This window comes from Pelodiscus sinensis, chromosome 1, assembly GCF_049634645.1.
Source record: "Pelodiscus sinensis isolate JC-2024 chromosome 1, ASM4963464v1, whole genome shotgun sequence".
NCBI lineage: Eukaryota > Metazoa > Chordata > Testudines > Trionychidae > Pelodiscus > Pelodiscus sinensis.
The window spans coordinates 330,907,238-330,926,739 of NC_134711.1; the positions used below are offsets into that span (position 1 = coordinate 330,907,238).

The following is a 19,502-nucleotide window of genomic DNA, read 5'->3' on the forward strand; positions in this document are numbered from 1 at the left end:
GCCTTCTGCACTGAGCAGTGACCGATTTATCCCGTGTTGCTGGGTCAGGATGGGGTATTGGTACCCAGATACTTACTCAGTTAAGACTCATTCTCACGAGGAAGTCTCCCACATTAGTAGTTACCGTGCTACACATATTTTTAACACTTTGATTATTCCTTGTCTTTGTGTTCTTGTGCTGCCCTCTGTTTGTTAATTTTTACCTGCATGTTGGTTAAAGATTTGGGCAGCTTTTAAATATTCCCAGCAATAAAAAAAAAAACCAGTGCAGCAATTATGCAGGAATAATAGTAGCCACGTTTAAATCAACTGACACTTAGCAAGAATTAGTAACACTGGTCTTACCGAGCTTTTTGTAGAATTAATTTGCTTGTCATACCAATTACATTTGAACTGTTTAGAAGCATGAACTTTAACACCAACTATTACCCATTAACATAACAAAAAAAGGGTATAACAATTAAACCAAAATGCATTTGAAATGCAGGTTTGTGAACACAACTGAAGATTATTAAATGTATTTGCCACTTTGTTGCATTTGGGAACAGACTCTGCATTTTCCTCATGAATGGCCGAGAAGATTTTCAAGAAAGTTGGCTGTAAAACTAGCTGCTGCATACCAGAAGGGCTAAAATTATTCATTTACAGGGTTTATTGAATGTCATTTTTTCCTCTGCATTTCTCTTTGGTTCTTGCTTTGTTCTGATTGCTATTTTATCTTTTGGAGATTTCTGCAAAAACTGCAAATTGTAACTTTAAAAGAGCTAGAGGAAGAGAGAGAGAAAGAGAGAGAGAGAGACAAAAAATGAGTAGAGGTGGGTGAAAAGCCACACAGGATGGTAGCCCGACAAGAGGCAAGCGAGATTAACTCCAGGCACTTATCTTCAGGAACAGGCAGCAACAGCAAGTTGAGCAAACTGAGAAAGGTGATAAAGGAAACTCGAACTGGTCTGTAGCAATATTTGCCACAGAAGGTTATTCAAGGAGCTGTGAGTGCAGCGTGGGGTGAAAGCGGCCAGGATTTCCCCCACATCCTGGGGATTTTACCCTAGCTCTGAGAGGGGACCAGGGGCTCTTACAGAACCTGAATTTCCCCTCTCCCCCATGTGTGTTGTGGTGGTGTGAGTGCCCTATGGATGGGGCAGGGAGGGGCTTAGCTGCAATTAATGGATATTGGGCAATTCCATGTGTTAACGCAGCAATACTGGGTGTGAACCAGCTTAATTTTGTTTTTTCATTTTGAAATTCTTTTTTATTCTCTCCCCCGGACACTGAGTCACTGATCCTGCCTCCTGCTGTGGTCTGGGGACAGTTCTGTTTTCCATCCTCAGATTTAGCAGTTCAGTGCAGTGCGATTTGACACGTTTTCCTTCTGTGCCCTTACCTGTCCCGTGATGACAGGCAGCCAGGCAGGTCCACATGTAGGTTTAACCAGAACCTGGCTTTTACCGTCTGGTGATGGTTTCACGGCAGGGCAGCCAGAATCAACTCTGAGATTTGCCAGGGCCACTTTTCCCGTTGCTCCCCCAATTCCCCAGGCACAGGGTGGCTCCCTGCACCCGGCTCTTGCCCACAAACATTTCTAACGGGAGGGATCATCGATTTTCTGTCGCTTCTGACAGCTCTTTCTGAGCTTCAGTTGTGTCCGGGTGCTTGGTGTCTGCAAGGGGAACAGGAGCATTGCAGGGCCCTGTGCCTGATTCTGTTCCTTTTAACCCTTTCTTTGATCCTATCCCTGGCCCTGCCGTTTCTCTGGCATGTCGTGTTAACCATTTCACACCAGGGATGTCGTTTGCAATACTCTCTATTACAAAGCAACATTCACTACCCCAGCCTTACAGATTCCATGATATGATGCTTCCCCGCTATATATATATATATATATATATATATATATATATATATATATATATATATATATATATATATATATATATATATATATTTTTTTTTCAAAAAAATCTATGCCAGTCTGTGACGGCACATTGGGGTGCCCGCCTCCTGCACCCCTGTAGTGGCACAAACAGACTCCACCAACCAATAGAATAGGGGGAGTTTATTGCTTCTCCAGGGTACAGCACAGCACAGATGTAATCTGGTTAGAGGAACTGGGACTAGCAGGCCTCAGTGCCACCCCTTGAGATGGGGGGTGGCTGGGCCCTACAATCCCAGCCCCCTCCCTAGCTCCTTCTCCCCTGCTTCCCAGACAGAAACTACCACTCTCCTCCAGCCATGCCTCCAGCCAGGGCGGCATTCAACCTTCCTTTGTTCCTCTCCCTGGGAGGTAACCGGTCGGACAGGTACCTCCCTGTCCCATCAGCTACCTTGCTGGGCCGTGGTACAGACAGTAACCAGTGGGGTCACCCACAGCCCAAGCCCAGTGTGACGGCGCGTTGGGGGTCCCCCGTCTCCTGCACCCCGAAATGGCACAAACAGACTCCACCAGCCAGTGGAATTGAGGGTGGTTTATTGCTCCTCCAGGATACAGCATAGCACAGATGTCATCTGGTTACAGGAACTGGGGCTAAGAGGCCTCAGTGCCCCCTTTGAGATGGGGGGATCCCAGCCCCCTCCCCAGTTCCTTCTTCCCTGCTTTCCAGCCAGGCACTAACTCACTCTCCCCCAGCCCTGCCCCCCAGCCAGGGCAGCATCCACCTTCCTTTGTTCCTCTCCATGGGGGTCAGCTGGCCAAACCAGTTGGGATACCCTCTTTGCATAGTGACTCATCGCTTGTCTGCTCGGTGGTGCTACAGACAGCAGCCAGAGAGTTAACAGGTTACCCCCCACTACGTCTCACCCAGCAACCAGCAAGGTACCCGCACTACGTCACACCGTCTTCTGCTAGCAGCCCAGCATGTCCATTTTTTATTAAAATCAGCAGGGAATGATAGGGCAGGGTGTAGGGGGATCTAACATGGAGTTTTCGCCCATGTTAGATTGTGATTTCTACAATAAACTACACTCCTCAGGCAAAGTCCAGGGCCGAACATTCCCAGGCACAGCAGAAGGGACAAGACACAAGAGGACAATACAATCTGTCCAAGGCACAGACAGGGCGTGGATGGAGGCAGGGCGACGTGACGTTGTTCACCCGCTGGCCCCTCTGCAGCCCACAGATGGTACTCTTCTGGGATAGCAAGGGTAAGTCTGGACTCCATCCCTGTGTCAGCAGAGGGATGCAGATTAGGCAGGTCGACCTTGCAAAGGAAGCGGGGATTTAAATATCCCGGGCTTCATTTGCATGAACATGGCCCTGTTTTCGCCGACTCAGCACTTTGTTTGCAAAAAGCGGCAGTGCAGAGGGGGTCTGTCGAGAAAGAAAGCCTTTTTTGACAGAAACCTTATGCCTCCTGCTAGGAGGTTTACAGCATCTAAACATCAGTGACCAGCCGGCCCATAAAGGACAAGGTGGGGGAAGGCAGCGGGAATAGGGCCTGGAACATAGCACGGGGAGAATCGAACCTGGGGCCGCCGGCGCTTTGTGCAGGAACTTCTATTGCTTGAGCTAAAAGGCAGCTGGTGCTCAGCCAAGGCTGCAGAGCGAACTCCATCTCTCACTCTAAGAGGTTGCCGTGTGACTGCATGGGACACTGACCCACACCCAGCAGGCGTGTCACAGCAGTGCACAGGGAGAGCACAACCCGGCAGCTGCACATCCATCACATCTCCCACACAGCACGGACCTGCCCTGGGTAGTGACATGGCGTGGGAGGGGGTAATTCCACCTCCCCGTGGGACGCAGCGACACCAGCCCCAGCCCCTGTTCACACACGGCTCCTGCCTCTCGGCATGTGCAGCCCAGCCATGTCCCTCGCCTGCGACGGAGAATTGCTGCGGCCGGAGGGAGCACGTCGGGCTCAGCTAGCCCTGGTCATCGGTGGCCACCGGGCCCCACAGTGGGACAGTCCCAGCTCTGCCCTTTGGCCCAGCTAATTCCTGCACCCGCACCGGGCCCAGCCCTGAGCCCCCAGTGACTGACGGGCCGTGTCCCTGCGTGGAGCCGCGGGAGGGGGTGAGGGGATGGCAGGGTCGGAGGGGATCCCAAAGGAGGTTCCCTCTGACCAGCCCCATTAGCCGAGAATGGCCCAGCCCAGCGCCGCTGAGCCCCACAGCCAGCACCCCCCTGACTCCTGTGGGCGAGGGTCAGTATCACCCGCTCCCGCAGCCTGACACTTCCCCTCCGCGCCGGGCCAGGGGCGTTTGCTCAGGGCCAGGGGCTGCCGTGCTGCCCTGCAGTGCGAGGGAGGCAGCCCCGTTCCAGCCAACCCCCCTTCCCACATTTCCTAGGGGCCAGGGGTTTCCAGCCGCCCCGGGGCAGATCCCTGCCCTGCCCAGGACTCACCAGGCTCCTGCCCCGGCTGGGATGAGCGATCGCTGCCTGGACACAGGGAGCTGCAGGGATGGGGAAGCCGCACTGCGCAGGGCTGAGGGACAGGGGTGTTTATACAGCAGGCCTGGGAATCCCAGCGGGGGCTCGGAGCCAGCAGGGAGCCCCCGGGACCTGGCCTCTGAGACTGACTCAGGTGGGAAACAGCAGCCGAGAATTAACCCTTTCCCCTCCCTGGCTGTGTCTGAGCCTGTCTCCGGTTGTGTGTTATTCAGAAAGGCCCTTGTGACACTTAGGCCCCGGCAAACGATTCTTTGCAAACCGAGGCTGATGGACTATTTTCCCAGGCAATGTCTCCTGTCAGGTGCATGCAGGCAGCTCCTAGCTAGGGTTGCCAGATGGTTTAACCACAAACACCGAACACCCCCTCTCCTCCCAAAAAAAGGGGGATGGGGAAATTTTGTTGAAAAAAAGGGGGAAGGATCTAAGTTGTTAAGAAAAAAAAAAGGACCCAGAGAGTTATTAAGCAAAAAAAATGTCAAAACCAGCATGGCCCCTTGAAGAACACGAGGGGCTGGACTTTGCCTCTCCGAACAGGCTACCAGTAGCTGGTGAGGATCTTGCCTCCCTCCCTGCTCCGGGCCAGACAGCTCCCCTGCAGAACCAGGTAAGCAGCGGGAGAAGCGGGAGGGCTGGGCCCAATTGCCGACTGTGTGTAGGGTTGCCAGATGTCCGGTATTGATCCAGACGGTCTGGCAGAAAATGCTTGACAGTTTGAGTGTCCGGTATTTTCTGAATTTTTTTACCGGAGCCGGAAAACCGGACTGTCCGGGTCAATACAGGACACCTGGCAACGCTACTCGTAGCTCGCTAAGATCCATCCAAAATGCAAACGCAGGCCCAGGGGGTGGATTCACAGGGGCCGAGAGACTGTGGTGCCCTGGTGTTGATTTACAAAGTGAAGACAGGGCGGGATTCATTCTGCTTAACTATCGGTTAGGCCTTGCCTGGAGCCGTCACACGCTGTGTGCTTTCCCAGACCAGAAGAAGTGTGCCGTATGGCTCCAAAATGTGTCTGTCTGCCCGACCCCAGACACTCCCCCCCACATCTCCCTTCCCCTGAGGCCCTGTCCATGCACCCCTCTGTCCACCAGGCCCTGGCCCTGTACCAGCCTTTCCCGTCCCCCAATAACTTCTACCCTCCCCCTCTCGCTCATTAGTTTGCTGGGAACGGCCCTGCCCCTGTTAAAAGTGTAGGGCCCTGGATCTCCTCCCCGCCCTCCAGTGCCTGCGTCCAGCCCTGAGACCCTGCGAATCAACAGCCGCCTTGGGAGCCGTTTGCCTGGAGCGCAGGGACTGGACGGGGTGACCCAGCAAGGTCCCTTCAGTCCGACCCACCTCGGGGTCCCCCTGGGACTGTCCCGTGGGCATCCCAGGCATGGCGGGGGGCTGCTGGCTCCTGCCAGGGGCCGGGTCAGAGCCCGTCTCTGCCCAGCACAGGCTGGATCAGCAGCCACAGCGCCCGGCGCCAGGACAGCAGCTCCTCCGGGGCCCCTGTCGGGGCGCCAGGATCACAGGTTCAGAGCCTCGGCCACAGGCCCTCAGGCCCTACCATGTGCCCCCGGGAACCGTCTCTGGGCCGGAGCCTGGAGCCCCGCAGAGGGCCCCGCCTGGCGCCTGCCGGGATAGATATTGGGGTTTGTTGTTGGCCCACGGCTCCTGTAGGAATCTAGAGCAACGGGACGGTTGGCTGGACACGGCTCTGGACGGCGCAGCGGGTGCCGTTGGAACAGGGTCTTCTGAACTGACGTCACACCGTGGCACTGTCATTTCGATAGAAGGAGCGTTCAGCGTCCTGCCTCTCTGCTCGTGGCGGCTGCGCCTTCCAGCCGGCTGCAGAGGAAAGCCGGCGGGTTTAGGCCCCACCCGATGGCTCAGAAAAAGGCCGTATCCTCCCACTTACAGTCCTGTGCCGTGTCTTCATTTACCATTTAGATAAAGGCATAGAACAGGGGTGGGGAACCTCTGGCCCGGGGCCAGGTGTGAAGCTCTGAGCTCTTGGGGAGCCTGCACTCGCACTTCAAGTCCCCCTCATCCTCCCCCACAGGGCTGGAGCACACATCTTCTAGCCTGGGCCCCCCAGACTCTGGTGGGCTTTCTCATTCTCTGTCAGGGGCCACATCTGTGAGGGGTTTTGGCTGGGGTTTTGTTCGCTTTAGTTCGTTTTTTTGTTGTTCCCCACCCTTGGCATAGAGGGCAAACTTATATCGCATGCAGATGATGCCAAGCTGACGGGGGTTGGCCGTGCTGTGCAGGACAGAGCCATAATTGAAAATGATCTGGACACACTTGGAGAAATGGTCTGAGGTAAATAGGATGAAATTCAACAAGCGACTGAGGCAGGAACACTCAGTCGCACACGTCTAACATGTGGGAAATGGCTGCCCAGAAAGGAGAAGAGCAGAAAGGGATGTGGGGTCACAGTTTAGAAAAGCGAGGTATGAGTCAACGGTGTGACACGGTTGCAAGAAAAGCAACAATCCTTCTGGCGCATCTGAGCGGGAAAGTTGTACGGGTGTGCCTGCACGGGAAAGTTATTCCAAAATAACTAAGCAAATGTCTACACACCAAGGGTATGTCTACACTACCCTCCTAATTCGAACTAGGAGGGTAATGTAGGCATACCGCAATTGCAAATGAAGCCCTGGATTTGAATTTCCCGGGCTTCATTTGCATAAGCGGGGCTCCGCCATTTTTAAATCCCCGCTCGTTCGAACCCCGTGCCGTGCGGCTACACGGGGCACGAACTAGGTAGTTCGAACTAGGCTTCCTAGTTCGAACTACTATTACTCCTCATTCCACGGGGTTCGAACGAGCGGGGATTTAAAAATGGCGGCTCCCCGCTTATGCAAATGAAGCCCGGGAAATTCAAATCCCGGGCTTCATTTGCAATTGCGGTATGCCTACATTACCCTGCTAGTTCAAACTAGGAGGGTAGTGTAGACATACCCCAATTTAGTTATTTCAAAATTATTTCAAAGTAATGGATGGTTTATTCCGACTTCTGTAAACCTCATTCTGGGAAGAATAACACCTCTTCCGAAATAGGTATTTTGGAATAGGGGCTGTGTAAACAGGGCAAAAGCTGTTATTTCAAAATAGGGGGCCGTCGGCTCTACCCTGGGTGCCCTGCTGGCCGCTCTGTCCCCACACAGCCAAATTCTACCCCCGCCCCATCTCCTGGAGCCCTTAAAGCCGCAGTCTTTGCAGAAAGGGCTTGTGTTACGCAGGAGACCCTGACAGCCCTAAGCCAGCCCTAACCCTGACAGCCCTAAGACAATGAGTGTGTCTGTCTGTCTTTCCATCCGTGCGTCTGTTTGTTCAAGAACTCCTTTTAAAAAATAGGAGCTAGCATAACCACCACCAAGGCAGATTTGAACCTGGGACTTTGGGAGCTGATTATGGGAGCCTCTACCCTCTGAACTAAAAGCCAGCTGGCTTCTAGTCTATGCTGTAGAGGTCTCTTGAGCTTAACTGTTGCAGTGGTCTAGGTGCCACTTGCAGTGCTCAGTAACCACACTAGGGGTGTGTCTAAACGACATGGCTCTGTCGATGGAGCCATGTAAATTAGGATGATCGGCAGAGGGAAATGAAGCCGTGATTTAAATAATCGCGGCTTCATTTAAATTTAAATGGCTGCCACGCTCTGCCGACCAGCTGATGATCAGCTGTTTGTCGGTAGATCGGGGCAGTCTGGACGCGCCGTGGTCGACAAGGAAGCCTTTGTTGACCGGCGCAGGTAAACCTGGTTTCACGAGGCATACCTGCACCAGTCGACAAAGCCTTCCTTGTCGACCGCGGCGCATCTGGACTGCCCCGATCTGCCGACAAACAGCTGATCATTAGCTGGTCGGCAGAGCGTGGCAGCCATTTAAATTTAAATGAAGCTGCGATTATTTAAATCGCGGCTTCATTTCCCTCTGCCGATCAGCCTCATCTACATGGCTCCATCGATGGAGTCACGTAGTTTAGACACACCCTAGGTGTGTGGGTTACACTAGGATCACTGAATTTGGTGCCCAGAAGAAGGGGACCTTTGCATTGCTGAAGTTAAGAACCTGAGAGGAAAAGGACACTGCCCTACCTGCTAGGGGCAGGATTTTTACTCATGGTTTTGCTCATTCGCTCTGCTCGACCTGCTGTGCTCAAGGTGACAGAGACAGTTGCCCTGGACCCTCCCTGCCCAGCTCCCAGCCCCCGCCACCCGGCCGCTCACTTGCTGCCCTGACTGGGAGCTATGTGGCTGTGAGGCTCAGCCACGAGGCTTTGGGCCCCGCAAACTCTTTGGCCGGGCCAGCTCACAGCTCTGTAAGTAGGGGAGCCAAAGAAACGAAAAGGCTGCTCCCTGCCCTGTAATGACAGAATCCAGAATCCAAATCATGTAGCTCAGTCTTCTCCACCTTCTGAAATCAATTGTCTCCAGCACGTTCCAAGGTGTGTGAGTAGGATGCAGAGCAGGACACTTCTAAGACACAAGAATGAAATCATGGTCTGAAAAAAATTGACTTTTATTCACAATCAAAAAAACTCATGGTTGGTTGCTAGATGATACAGAACAACTGAATAAAAGAAATATTAAAAACACAGAATATTGCTTCCCTGGGATTTAGTTTAAACGTTACAGTGTATGGGAGGAGGGTGACATATGCTCACCATGCAGAACTCCAATAAACCAAAACAATAAAGACAATAAACAAAATAACCTGATTGCATCTGGCTAAACATTCCAGCTACGTCTAGACTGGAATGATTTTCCTCAAATGCTTTTCACGGAAAAGTTTTTCCGTGAAAAGCATTTGCGGAAAAGAGCATCTAGATTGGCACAGATGCTTTTGCGCAAAAGGACTTTTTGCAGAAAAGAGTCCATGCCAATCTAGACGCGGTTTTGCACAAGAAAGCCCCGATCGCCATTTTCGCCATTGGGGCTTTTTTGCACAAAACACTTTTTAGCTTCCTACACTGGCCCTTTTGCGCAAAAGCATTTCCGGAAAAGGGCTTTTGCCCGAACAGGAACGTCAAAGCATTTGTGAAAGCAGCACTGATTTTGGACAATAGAACGTCAGTGCTTTTGCACAAAATCAAGCGGCCAGTGTAGACAGCTGGCAAGTTTGCTTTTGCGGAAAAACTTGCCAGTCTAGACGCAGCTTCCCTGTTCTACTCACATCTCTTGTTCCAAGGGTTAGTTTGTCCTTGGGCATGGACATTGCTGGATATTTCAAGCCAGTTCCTGGCTTAATTCATGTCCTCTAGCCCTTCTCTGTTCACACGGGCTGTGTCTACACTGGGCCACTTATTCTGGAAAAGCAGCCGCTTTTCCGGAATAAGCTGCGAGCTGTCTACACTGGCCCCTTGAATTTCTGGAAAAGCACTGACGATCTTCCGTAAGAAATCAGCTGCTTTTCCAGAAAAACTATGCTGCTCCCGCTCGGGCAAAAGTCCCTTTTCCGGAAAACTGTTCCAGAAAAGGGCCAGTGTAGACAGCCCAGTAGTCTTTTCCGCAAAAAAGCCCCGATCGCGAAAATGACGTTTGGGGATTTTTCCGGAAAAGCACGTCGACATTGGCCACGGACGCTTTTCCGGAAAAAGTGCTCTTCCGGAAAAGCATCCTGCCAATGTAGACGCTCTTTTTCCAGAAATACTTATAATGGAAAACTGTTCCGTTCTAAGCATTTCCGGAAAAAGGTGCCAGTGTAGACGTAGCCACAGAGTAAAGCAGGAAGGTTCCTGTTTCCCCTTCAGAAACCCACACTCTGCTTCCATTGGCTCTCCTGGCTTCTGTGTTTCCTGCTTCCCAAACATTCAGAGACAATCTAAGACCCACTGTCTGGAGTTTAACCCCTAGAGGCAATTGAGCTGGCTGAACGGCTGTGATGTCCAGGGTATGTCTACACTACAAAGTTAATTCAAACTAACAGCTGTTAGTTCGAACTAACTTTCATAGCATCTATGCATACAAACCGCTAGTTTGAACTTAATTGGAACTAGCGGAGCGCTTAATTCGAACTAGGTAAACCTCATTCCACGAGGACTAACGCCTAGTTCGAATTAAGGGCTCTTTAGCCACTTAATTCTAACTAGTGGGAGGCTAGCCCTTCCCAGATTGCCCTAGTGGCCACTCTGGGCCAAACCAGGGAAACTTTTCTGCCCCCCTCCCGGCCCCGGAGCCCTTACAGGGCCATGGTCTGGCTACAGTGCTTCTGCCAGGTGCAAGCCTGCCAGCACCCAGCCAGCAGACCCTGCACCTGGCACGGCATGAGCCAGCCACCCGCTGCCACCCAGCCCTCCCCCTCTTCCCTGGACCAGGAGCCTGCCCGGGGCTGTAAGAAGTGGGCGCCCTCATGGTCTAGTGCAGAGATCATGGACCTCATCGAGGTTTGGGGGGAGGCCTCCAATGTCCACGACCTCCACTCTAGGCACAGGAATGCGTCCGTCTAGGGCAGGATAGCTGCCAGCCTGGCCACCAAAGGCCACATGTGAACCCAGGAGCAGATTTGCATAAAAATCAAATTGGTCCAGTGAGACCCCGACCCTGAGCCCTGAGCTTAGAACATAAGAACATAAGAATGGCCGTACTGGGTCAGACCAAAGGTCCATCTAGCCCAGTAGCCTGTCTGCTGACAGTGGCCAGCACCAGGTGCCCTGGAGGGGATGGACCGAAGACAATGACCAAGCCATTTGTCTCGTGCCATCCATCTCCAGCCTTCCACAAACAGAGGCCAGGGACACCGTTCCTACCCCCTGGCTAATAGCACTCCATGGACCCATCCTCCATGAATTTATCTAACTTCTCTTTAAACTCTGTTCTAGTTCTAGACTTCACAGCCTCATGTGGCAAGGAGTTCCACAGGTTGACTATGTGCTGTGTGAAGAAGAACCTTCTTTTATTAGTTTTAAACCTGCTGTCCATTCATTTCATTTGGTGTCCTCTAGTCCTTCTATTATGGGAACTAATGAAGAACTTTTCTTTATGCACCCTCTCCACACCACTCATGATGTTATAGACCTCTATCATATCCTCCCTCTGTCTCCTCTTTTCTAAGCTGAGAAGTCCCAGTCTCTTTAGCCTCTCTTCATATGGGACCTGTTCCAAACTCTTAATCGCTATAGTTGCCCTTTTCTGAACCCTTTCAAAGGCCAAAATATCTTTTCTGATATTTGATACACAGTACTGAAGATATGGCGTACCATAGTTTGATACTTCCCCTCCTCCTTCTTCCCCTGGCTTCCCCCTCCCAGCTCCCTCCTCCCAGGTTTCCCCCTCCCCTCTTCCACCCTCTCTCTTCCCCTCTCTCACCTCCTTTTCCCAGTCTCCCCAGAGGTTAATCCCCCCCCCCCCAGTTTTGTTCAATAAAGAGAGTTTCTATTTCTGAACACGTGTCCTTTATTTTGTACATCAGGAAGGGGGGCTAGGGAGGGGTAAGTGGAAGGAGGGGAAGGAGGAATGGGGTACGAGCCCCCGATGGGGAGGACTGGGGTGGCTCTGCAGGTTCCTCGGGGTAGAAGCTCTCCTGCAGGGCCTCCTGGATCCTGACAGCCCCCCAATTGACCTCCCCAGATGGCAGCCTGCAGCAAGTGCAGCCGGGCTGATGGCTGAGTGCTGTGATGTGCCGAGTGCGGACACTCAGGGCACTCCAAGCCAGGACTGCTTTGCTGTCCCTCGCGAGGTAGACAAGCAAGCGGGGAACCCCTGAGAACTGTCTGTCCGGGGTGGGGGTCGGGTCCCTTTAAGCACAGCCCTCGGCTAGCCTGAGGCAGCATCTCCACATTCTAAGTCCTAATCTGATGCCCTGCCGGCACTGCTTCTGGCCAGCCTTAACTTCGGTTCAGGGTCCACTCAGTGTGGACATGCTAGTTCGAATTAGCAAAACGCTAATTCGAATTAGTTTTTAGTTCCAGATGCACTAGTTCGAATTAGCTTAGTTCAAATTAACTAATTTGAATTAAGTTAGTTTGAATTAGCGCTGTAGTGTAGACAGACCCTCAGTGACTAGTCGCCAAGAGGCTCAAGGATCCAGCCCCATGTTCTCGGTGTCCCCCAAAACTCTGAATACCGGAAGCCAGGAGGGGAGGGAATGGATCAACCCACAGCAGCCGTGCTCTGTTCTCCCCCATGTATCTGTGGCACAGGCCACTGCTGGAGCCAGGAGCCAGGACGAGATGAACCATTGGTCTGACCCAGCTCAGCCCGTTCTCGGTGCTCCTGGGATATTTCGTCTCCTCCAAGGCCCTGCAGGAATCAGCCTGTTCCCTCATTGGTAAAACTTCCTTCTAGTGCAGCACAAACATGGCTCTCACCCAGATCTTGCACAAAAGGGATTTTTTGCGCAAAAAGGCCCCATCTACACTATTGTTTTTACGCAAAAACCTCTTGCACAAAAAGCATCGGCAGCAATATATAAATGAACAAATGCTAATGACTGAGCACTTCATTAGCATACTCTCTGCGGACAAACATGTAGGCTGTGTCTAGACTGGCAAGTTTTTCCGCAAAATCATATGATTTTGCGGAAAAACTTGCCAGCTGTCTACACTGGCCGCTTGAATTTCCGGAAAAGCACTGACGATCTCATGTAAGATTGTCAGTGCTTTTCCGGAAATACTATGCTGTTCCTGTTCGGGCAAAAGCCTTTTTCCGAAAGACTTTTGCGCAAAAGGGCCAGTGTAGACAGCACAGTACTGTTTTCCGCAAAAAAGCCCCGATGGCGAAAATGGCGATCGGGGCTTTTTTTGCAGAAAAGCGCGTCTAGATTGGCCACGGACGCTTTTCCGCAAAAAGTTCTTTTTCGGAAAAGCGTCCTGCCAATCTAGACGCGCTTCTCCAAAAATGCTTTTAACAGAAAACTTTTCTGTTAAAAGCATTTTCGGAAAATCATGCCAGTGTAGACGTAGCCGTACAGTGTAGATGTAGCCAGTGAGAGAGGGTGGCTGAGGCAATATCTTTTATTGCACCTATCTCTGTTTGTGAGAGCGCCAAGCTTTCAAGTGAACACGGTGGACATCCATAGTGAAGAGTTAAAATGCCTTTACAGTTCACATGAAATCTTGACTTTGATTTTCTGCTGCCTCCTTTAGCTCGGTAGGAAGCATTTGCTGCCCCAACCATAAAACAACTTGATCACCGCTTTCAGGATCTTATTTGTGTTCACCCCATAAATGATGGGGTTTAACATGGGGGGAAAGAGCATGTGGCTGTTGGCCAGGAGGCTGAGAATAAAACCAGGGATGATATGGGCATATTGGTGGGCAAAATGGGAAAAAATAGTCGACATGTAGAATGTCAGGATGACACAGAGGTGGGAGCTGCAGGTGTGAAGAGCCTTCAGCCGGGAGCCCTTGAAAGGCAGCCGGAAGATGGCCTGGAGGATCATCACATAAGACACAGCAATGACAGCAGCATCCACACCGAATGTTAAAATAGCCACTGCTACACCGTACCAGAAGTTGGGTGTAATGTCGTCGCAGGCCAGTCGGGCAACGGCCCATTCCAGACAATAGATGTGAGGCAGGAGGTTGTTTCGACAGAACTTCAGCCGTGTCACGAGAAAGATGTAAGGAAAAAAGACGCCGACGCTCCTTGTGAGAACCGCCAGCCCGATCTTCCCGATCACAGGCTTGGTGAGCAGGGTGGTGTATCTCAGGGGGTTGCAGATGGCAACGTACCGATCAAACGCCATGGCCACCAGGATGCCCGACTCAGAGAAAAGACTGACAGAGATGAAGAATATCTGGGTGAGGCAGGCAGCAAAAGAAATTTCCCCTGCACCGAACCAGAACACGGCCAGCATCTTGGGCACTGTGGTGGTGGATAACAGCAGGTCAGCAGCAGCCAGCATGGAGAGGAAAAGGTACATGGGCTCATGGAGGCTTCGTTCTGTCGCTATGATGTAGAGGAGGAGAGAGTTCCCCAGAAGCGCCGCAACGTACATCAGACAGAAGGGGGTGGCGAGCCAGATGTGAGACTCCTGTGTACCCGGGTTTCCAATCAGGATGAAGATAACAGAGCCAAAAACACTGTGATTGTCGGCTGGCATCATGCACCATCCCTTGGAGCTTCTTATTCCGCTTCTAGGAGCTAAAAGCAAGAGAGAAAATCAGTGAGAACTGGAGGGGCAGCCGGGGCCGGACTGTTTGGGGACAGAATCAGAGATCCCAGCAAACCTCCCTGGTGTGACTATGGACCACACACAGTCTTGTGCTATGGAACATCCCCATCCCCACAGAGGGCAGATGGGGGGGGTGTGTCTGGCCCTGGAGTTGGTGTCCACAGCAGAATCGCCGGGAGCTCCTTGCTCCCAGTGCAGCCACATAGCACACCCACAGGGCAACACAACAAAGTTCTATTGTTTTACATTCCTCTTGTTCTCAGTAGCCCACCTTAATGCAGAGATTACACTGCTCTACAGCCAAAATGCTTCTGAAATAAATGTAGTCAAACGTTACTAATTCTGGGTCACTGAGAACGAAAATGAGGCTTAAAATTGTTGATTAGCTCTTGTTTTCAAGATACGCTATTGGGTCAGTATATACAACCTTGACTTGCGAATGGCGGAGGACAAGTGAGTTATAAAGGGAAGGGATCTCAATTTAAACCAGAAATGACTAAAATACAGCTGTGACTGGATCTATGAATAAATCTATGACTGGGTTTGGACAGTACTTGCTTTTTAGGCAAAACAATGAATGATGCAATCTGAAGCTGGTATTGCATCATACATGATATGAATTGCATCATGTTAGTCCTAGAAGCCATGGATGATGCAATCATAATGAAGCTTACATCACTGTGCTGAACAAATTGCCCTATGTCAGCTCTAGAAATCATACAGTGTCGTTCTCTCTTATTTGTCAGTGTTTGATTTTGCAAAGGGACACATTTCTGTTTAGGCAAAGTGAGCAGAGATGCCTCGTACTTGTGTGAACAGTGCAGATAACTTCTGCTATGTTTGTGGTGAAGTGACTTTTGCATCACAAAAGCGCAGTATAACCACTATGGTTAAGAAAGCCTATCACCTTTATTTTGGCTGCAAAATTGGAGATCAGGACAAGAGGCGGGCCCCACACATATGCTGCAACACTTGTGCAGGTCTGCCGGTTCCTGATGCACCAGAATCATTCTCACTTGAGTCAGACGAGGAAGAGGAAGAGGATGCACCATGAAGTTATCCCCAACATTCTCCAAAAACTTCCTGGACTGCCGTATTGGTCTCCCAACAGATGGCAGAGCAGTTAAAGTCCCCCATGAGAACTAAGGCCTGTGATCTGGAAGCTTCACTTACTTTTGCAATTGTTGTACAGACATTCATCTCCATCTGAGGTGCCTTAATATTTTGTACTAAATGTGCTGATTTACTGCTTAATATTCACAGTTGTCCTCAAGCAGGTGCATTGTTTTTCCCTGATGAGCACTCTGCTTTACCCAGCGTTCCTAGCGTAGCTTTTACCGAGCTTTTCCTTGTTAGTTTGGTATGATCCCAACTTTGAAAATCTTTTAGAAGCACAAAGTTTAACAGCCACAACTTCCCTTTCACATCACACAGAAGTGCATAACGATGAGCCAAAATACATTTAAATTGGAAGTTCCTGAAAAAAAAACCCACCCTGGAATGGTGTCGGGGGGAGAGTCAGAGCGAGGAGAGGGCGATGAAAAACAACTTAAAAAAGATGGCAACAAGAACGGAGCCAAGAGAGATGAACTCTAGATGGTTATCTTACAGTACAGGCAACGCCAGCAAGTTCAGCCAACTGAGAAAGACCAGGCAGGTAATCTGAACTAGTCTGCAGAAATATTCAAGGAAGGCGTCTCGGAGGGTTCACTGTGTTAGTCCGTATCTGCAAAACCAGTTGGGATCCTGCTCTCCCCAGCTTTTGAGGTTCTAAAAGGACAATAGCCAGTGTTACTTGCTGGCTACGTCTACACTGGCATGATTTTCCGGAAATGCTTTTAATGGAAAAGTTTTCCGTTAACAGCATTTTTGGAAAAGCGCATCTAGATCGGCAGGACGCTTTTCCGCCAAAGAACTTTTTGCAGAAAAGCATCCGTGGCCAATCTAGATGCGGTTTTCTGCAAAAAAGCCCCGATCGCCATTTTCGCCATCGGGGCTTTTTTGCGGAAAACAAATCTCTGCTGTCTACACTGGCCCTTTTGCGCAAAAGTTTTTCGGAAAAAGACTTTTTCCCAAACGGGAGCAGCATAGTATTTCCGCAAAAGCACTGACAATCTTACATGAGATCGTCAGTGCTTTTGCGGAAATTCAAGCGGCCAGTGTAGACAGCTGGCAAGTTTTTCCGCAAAAGCAGATGATTTTGCGGAAAAACTTGCCAGTCTAGACACAGCCGCTCTGACCCTGAATTTGTTCCTCAATGCCTATTGAGTTATGGACTGTGCCTGGCCCTTTTTGGCTGCCGTGAAGTCTTACTGGGTAATTCCATGTGTTAATGCAGCAATGCTATTTCATTTCAGTTTTTCACTTTGAAATTCTCTCCCCTGTGATGGAGTTACTGCTCCTGCCTCTTACCATGCTCCTGAGAATGTCCCATTTATTCCTGGTTTTGCTGTGTCCGTTCAGTTGTTTGCTGCCTTTTTCTTCCATGCCCTGTTCTGACAGTACCTATCTAGCTTCAAGTGAAGTTTGAACAGAAGTGGCTTTTTATCCGATTTTTGCACTTGCACTGCAGTGGATCATGTTTCAAATTTCAGTTTTGTTGGGGCCAAGTTTTCCTATTTCTGTCCCCATTCCCCAGGCACAGGATGGCTACCTGCAGCCTGCTGGTGACCACAGATATTTATAATAGAGGACAAAACATCTTTTTTTTAATCAATTCTGAGGGTTTTGCCAGTGTTTTATTCCCGTGCTTGCTGTCTGAGCCAGGAGAGCAGGAGCATCGCAGGGGTCAGGTTCTGTCTGTCTGTCTGTATGTTGTGTTAAGCATTTCACAGGCAGGGTTGTAATTTAGAGTAGTCAACAGTACCAAGCTACATTCACTGCCCTAGCCTTGCAAATTCCATGCCATGATTCTTCCTCATTTTATTTTTTAATTTTATCTGCACCTCTTCTGCAGGCAATCTGGTATGTCCATACTGTATCAAACTCTGAGAGGATTAATAGGGAAAGCTTATGGAGGGTTCCTAATACGTAGATTTCTGCTGTTACACCACTATTCCTAACTACAACCACATTCCTCACTCCAAGTCCAGGCTGAACATTCCCAGGCCCATCAGAAGAGACCAGAAACAGCTGGATGCTGGTTGAGCATCCGTTCCCCACCGAGCCCAGGGACAGGCTGACCCGCCGAGAGACACGGGCAGGGCGGGAGGGATGGGCAGAGATGTCCAACAGGCACCAGGCCCCGGACCGCTCCCAGCTCCCTCAGAGGGGAAGTGTGTAGCTAGGTCTCTGCCTCATGGACAGTAGTACCAGACGAGCGCCTGCCGACCCTGCATTTGCTCCAGGTCTCCTGGGCTGGCTGGGGGTGCAGAGCAGGGGCAGCACAGACAGAGACCAGCCCCTCAGCCCAGCCTCCATCACACCTCCTCACACAGCACGGACCTGTGCTGGGTAGCGACATGGCGCGGGGGGGGGGGATAATTCCACCTTCCCGTGGGACGTGGGGACACCAGTCCCAGCCCCTGTGCACACACGGCTCCCCCCACTCGGGCTGGAGGATTAACTCCTTCACTGCCCCTCCACGCAGGGCCAGGGACGTTTGCTCAGGGCCAGGGGCTGCCGTGCTGCCCTGCAGTGCGAGGGAGGCAGCCCTGTTCCAGCCAACCCCCCTTCCCACATTTCCTAGGGGCCAGGGGTTTCCAGCTGCCCCGGGGCAGATCCCTGCCCTGCCCAGGACTCACCAGGCTCCTGCCTCGGCCGGGATGAGCGATCGCTGCCTGGACACAGGGAGCTGCAGGGATTGGGAAGCCGCACTGCGCAGGGCGGAGGGACAGGGGTGTTTATACAGCAGCCCTGGGAATCCCAGCGGGGGCTCGGAGCCAGCAGGGAGCCCCCGGGACCTGGCCTCTGAGACTGACTCAGGTGGGAAACAGCAGCAGAGAATTAACCCTTTCCCCTCCCTGGCTGTGTCTGAGCCTCTCTCCTGTTGTACACTAATTAGAAAGGCCCTTGTGACACTGAAACTCCCGACAAAGTGTGGCCTTGTGTTTCCAATCAGCTCCAGACTGAGAACTCAGAAACTCTCAGCACCACACACACGTCTGAGGGAGTCTTGTCCCGTATATGGCTCACGCAAAGTGCTGGCAAACAGCATGAAGCTGACTCAGATTCACAATGCAAACCTTCTGCCAGGTAAACCCAGGAGCAGCCAGGGCCACATTCAGTATCCAGGGGCGCCTCCCCATCCATCCAACATGGAACACGTAGTAACCTGGGAAATTCACACCCCACCCCTGGGTGCCTGGGAGATTCAGGGCCTCCTCCCCGGCAAGCCCTGAGTCTGAGCGTAGAAAAGAAGCGTTTAGCAAAGGGAGGGTATGTCTACACTACAGCGTTATTTCGAAATATCTTATTTTGAAATCGTTAATTTGAAATCAGTTATTTCGAAATAACGCGTCTACCCACAAAATGCATTTCGAAATAGTGTGTCCACACTGAGTGGACGCTGACTCACATTTAAGGCCAACACCAATTCCAGCAGGGTACCAGTTACTTTGTGTGGCTGCTGCCTGAGGCTATCTGAGGCCTGTGCTTAGAGACCCCCCAGACAGCCAGTTCTCAGCGTTCCCTGCTTGCTTGCCTACCTCGATGAGGGACAGCAAAGCAGTTTGTCTCTGTGTGCTCTGGTTGTCCTCACTCGGGACACCACAGCACTCTGCAACATGGAGCCAGAGCTGCCCCTGGGCACTCTGGTGCTTCTTGTGGACACGTTGCTGTGAGCCTGGCTGCCATCCGGGAGGTCCATCGGGGGGCTGTCAGTGTCCAGGAGGCCCTGTGGGAGAGCTTCCACCCTGAGGAGCACTAAGAGCCTCCCTGGTCTGCCCCACTGGGGACTTGTCCCCATTCCTCCCTCACGTCCTTCCACTTACCCCTCCCTAGTCCCCACTTCCTGATGTCAAATAAAATACATGTATTTTCATGAACACAAACTCTCTTTATTTAACTGGGGG

At 51.4% G+C, this 19,502-nt stretch overlaps 1 protein-coding gene across 1 annotated transcript; it reads right to left on the minus strand.

Moving 5' to 3' along the window:
* Window positions 1-13,455: 13,455 nt before the first annotated feature.
* Window positions 13,456-14,421, minus strand: LOC102445589 (olfactory receptor 52B2-like). The gene has a single exon (XM_006129884.2). It carries the CDS (start codon window positions 14,419-14,421, stop codon window positions 13,456-13,458), a length of 966 nt encoding a protein of 321 aa, XP_006129946.2.
* Window positions 14,422-19,502: the final 5,081 nt, after the last annotated feature.

What these genes read in the sequence shown, in the direction of transcription:
- LOC102445589 (XM_006129884.2), bottom strand. Translation starts at nt 14,421, where the DNA reads ATGATGCCAGCCGACAATCACAGTGTTTTTGGCTCTGTTATCTTCATC.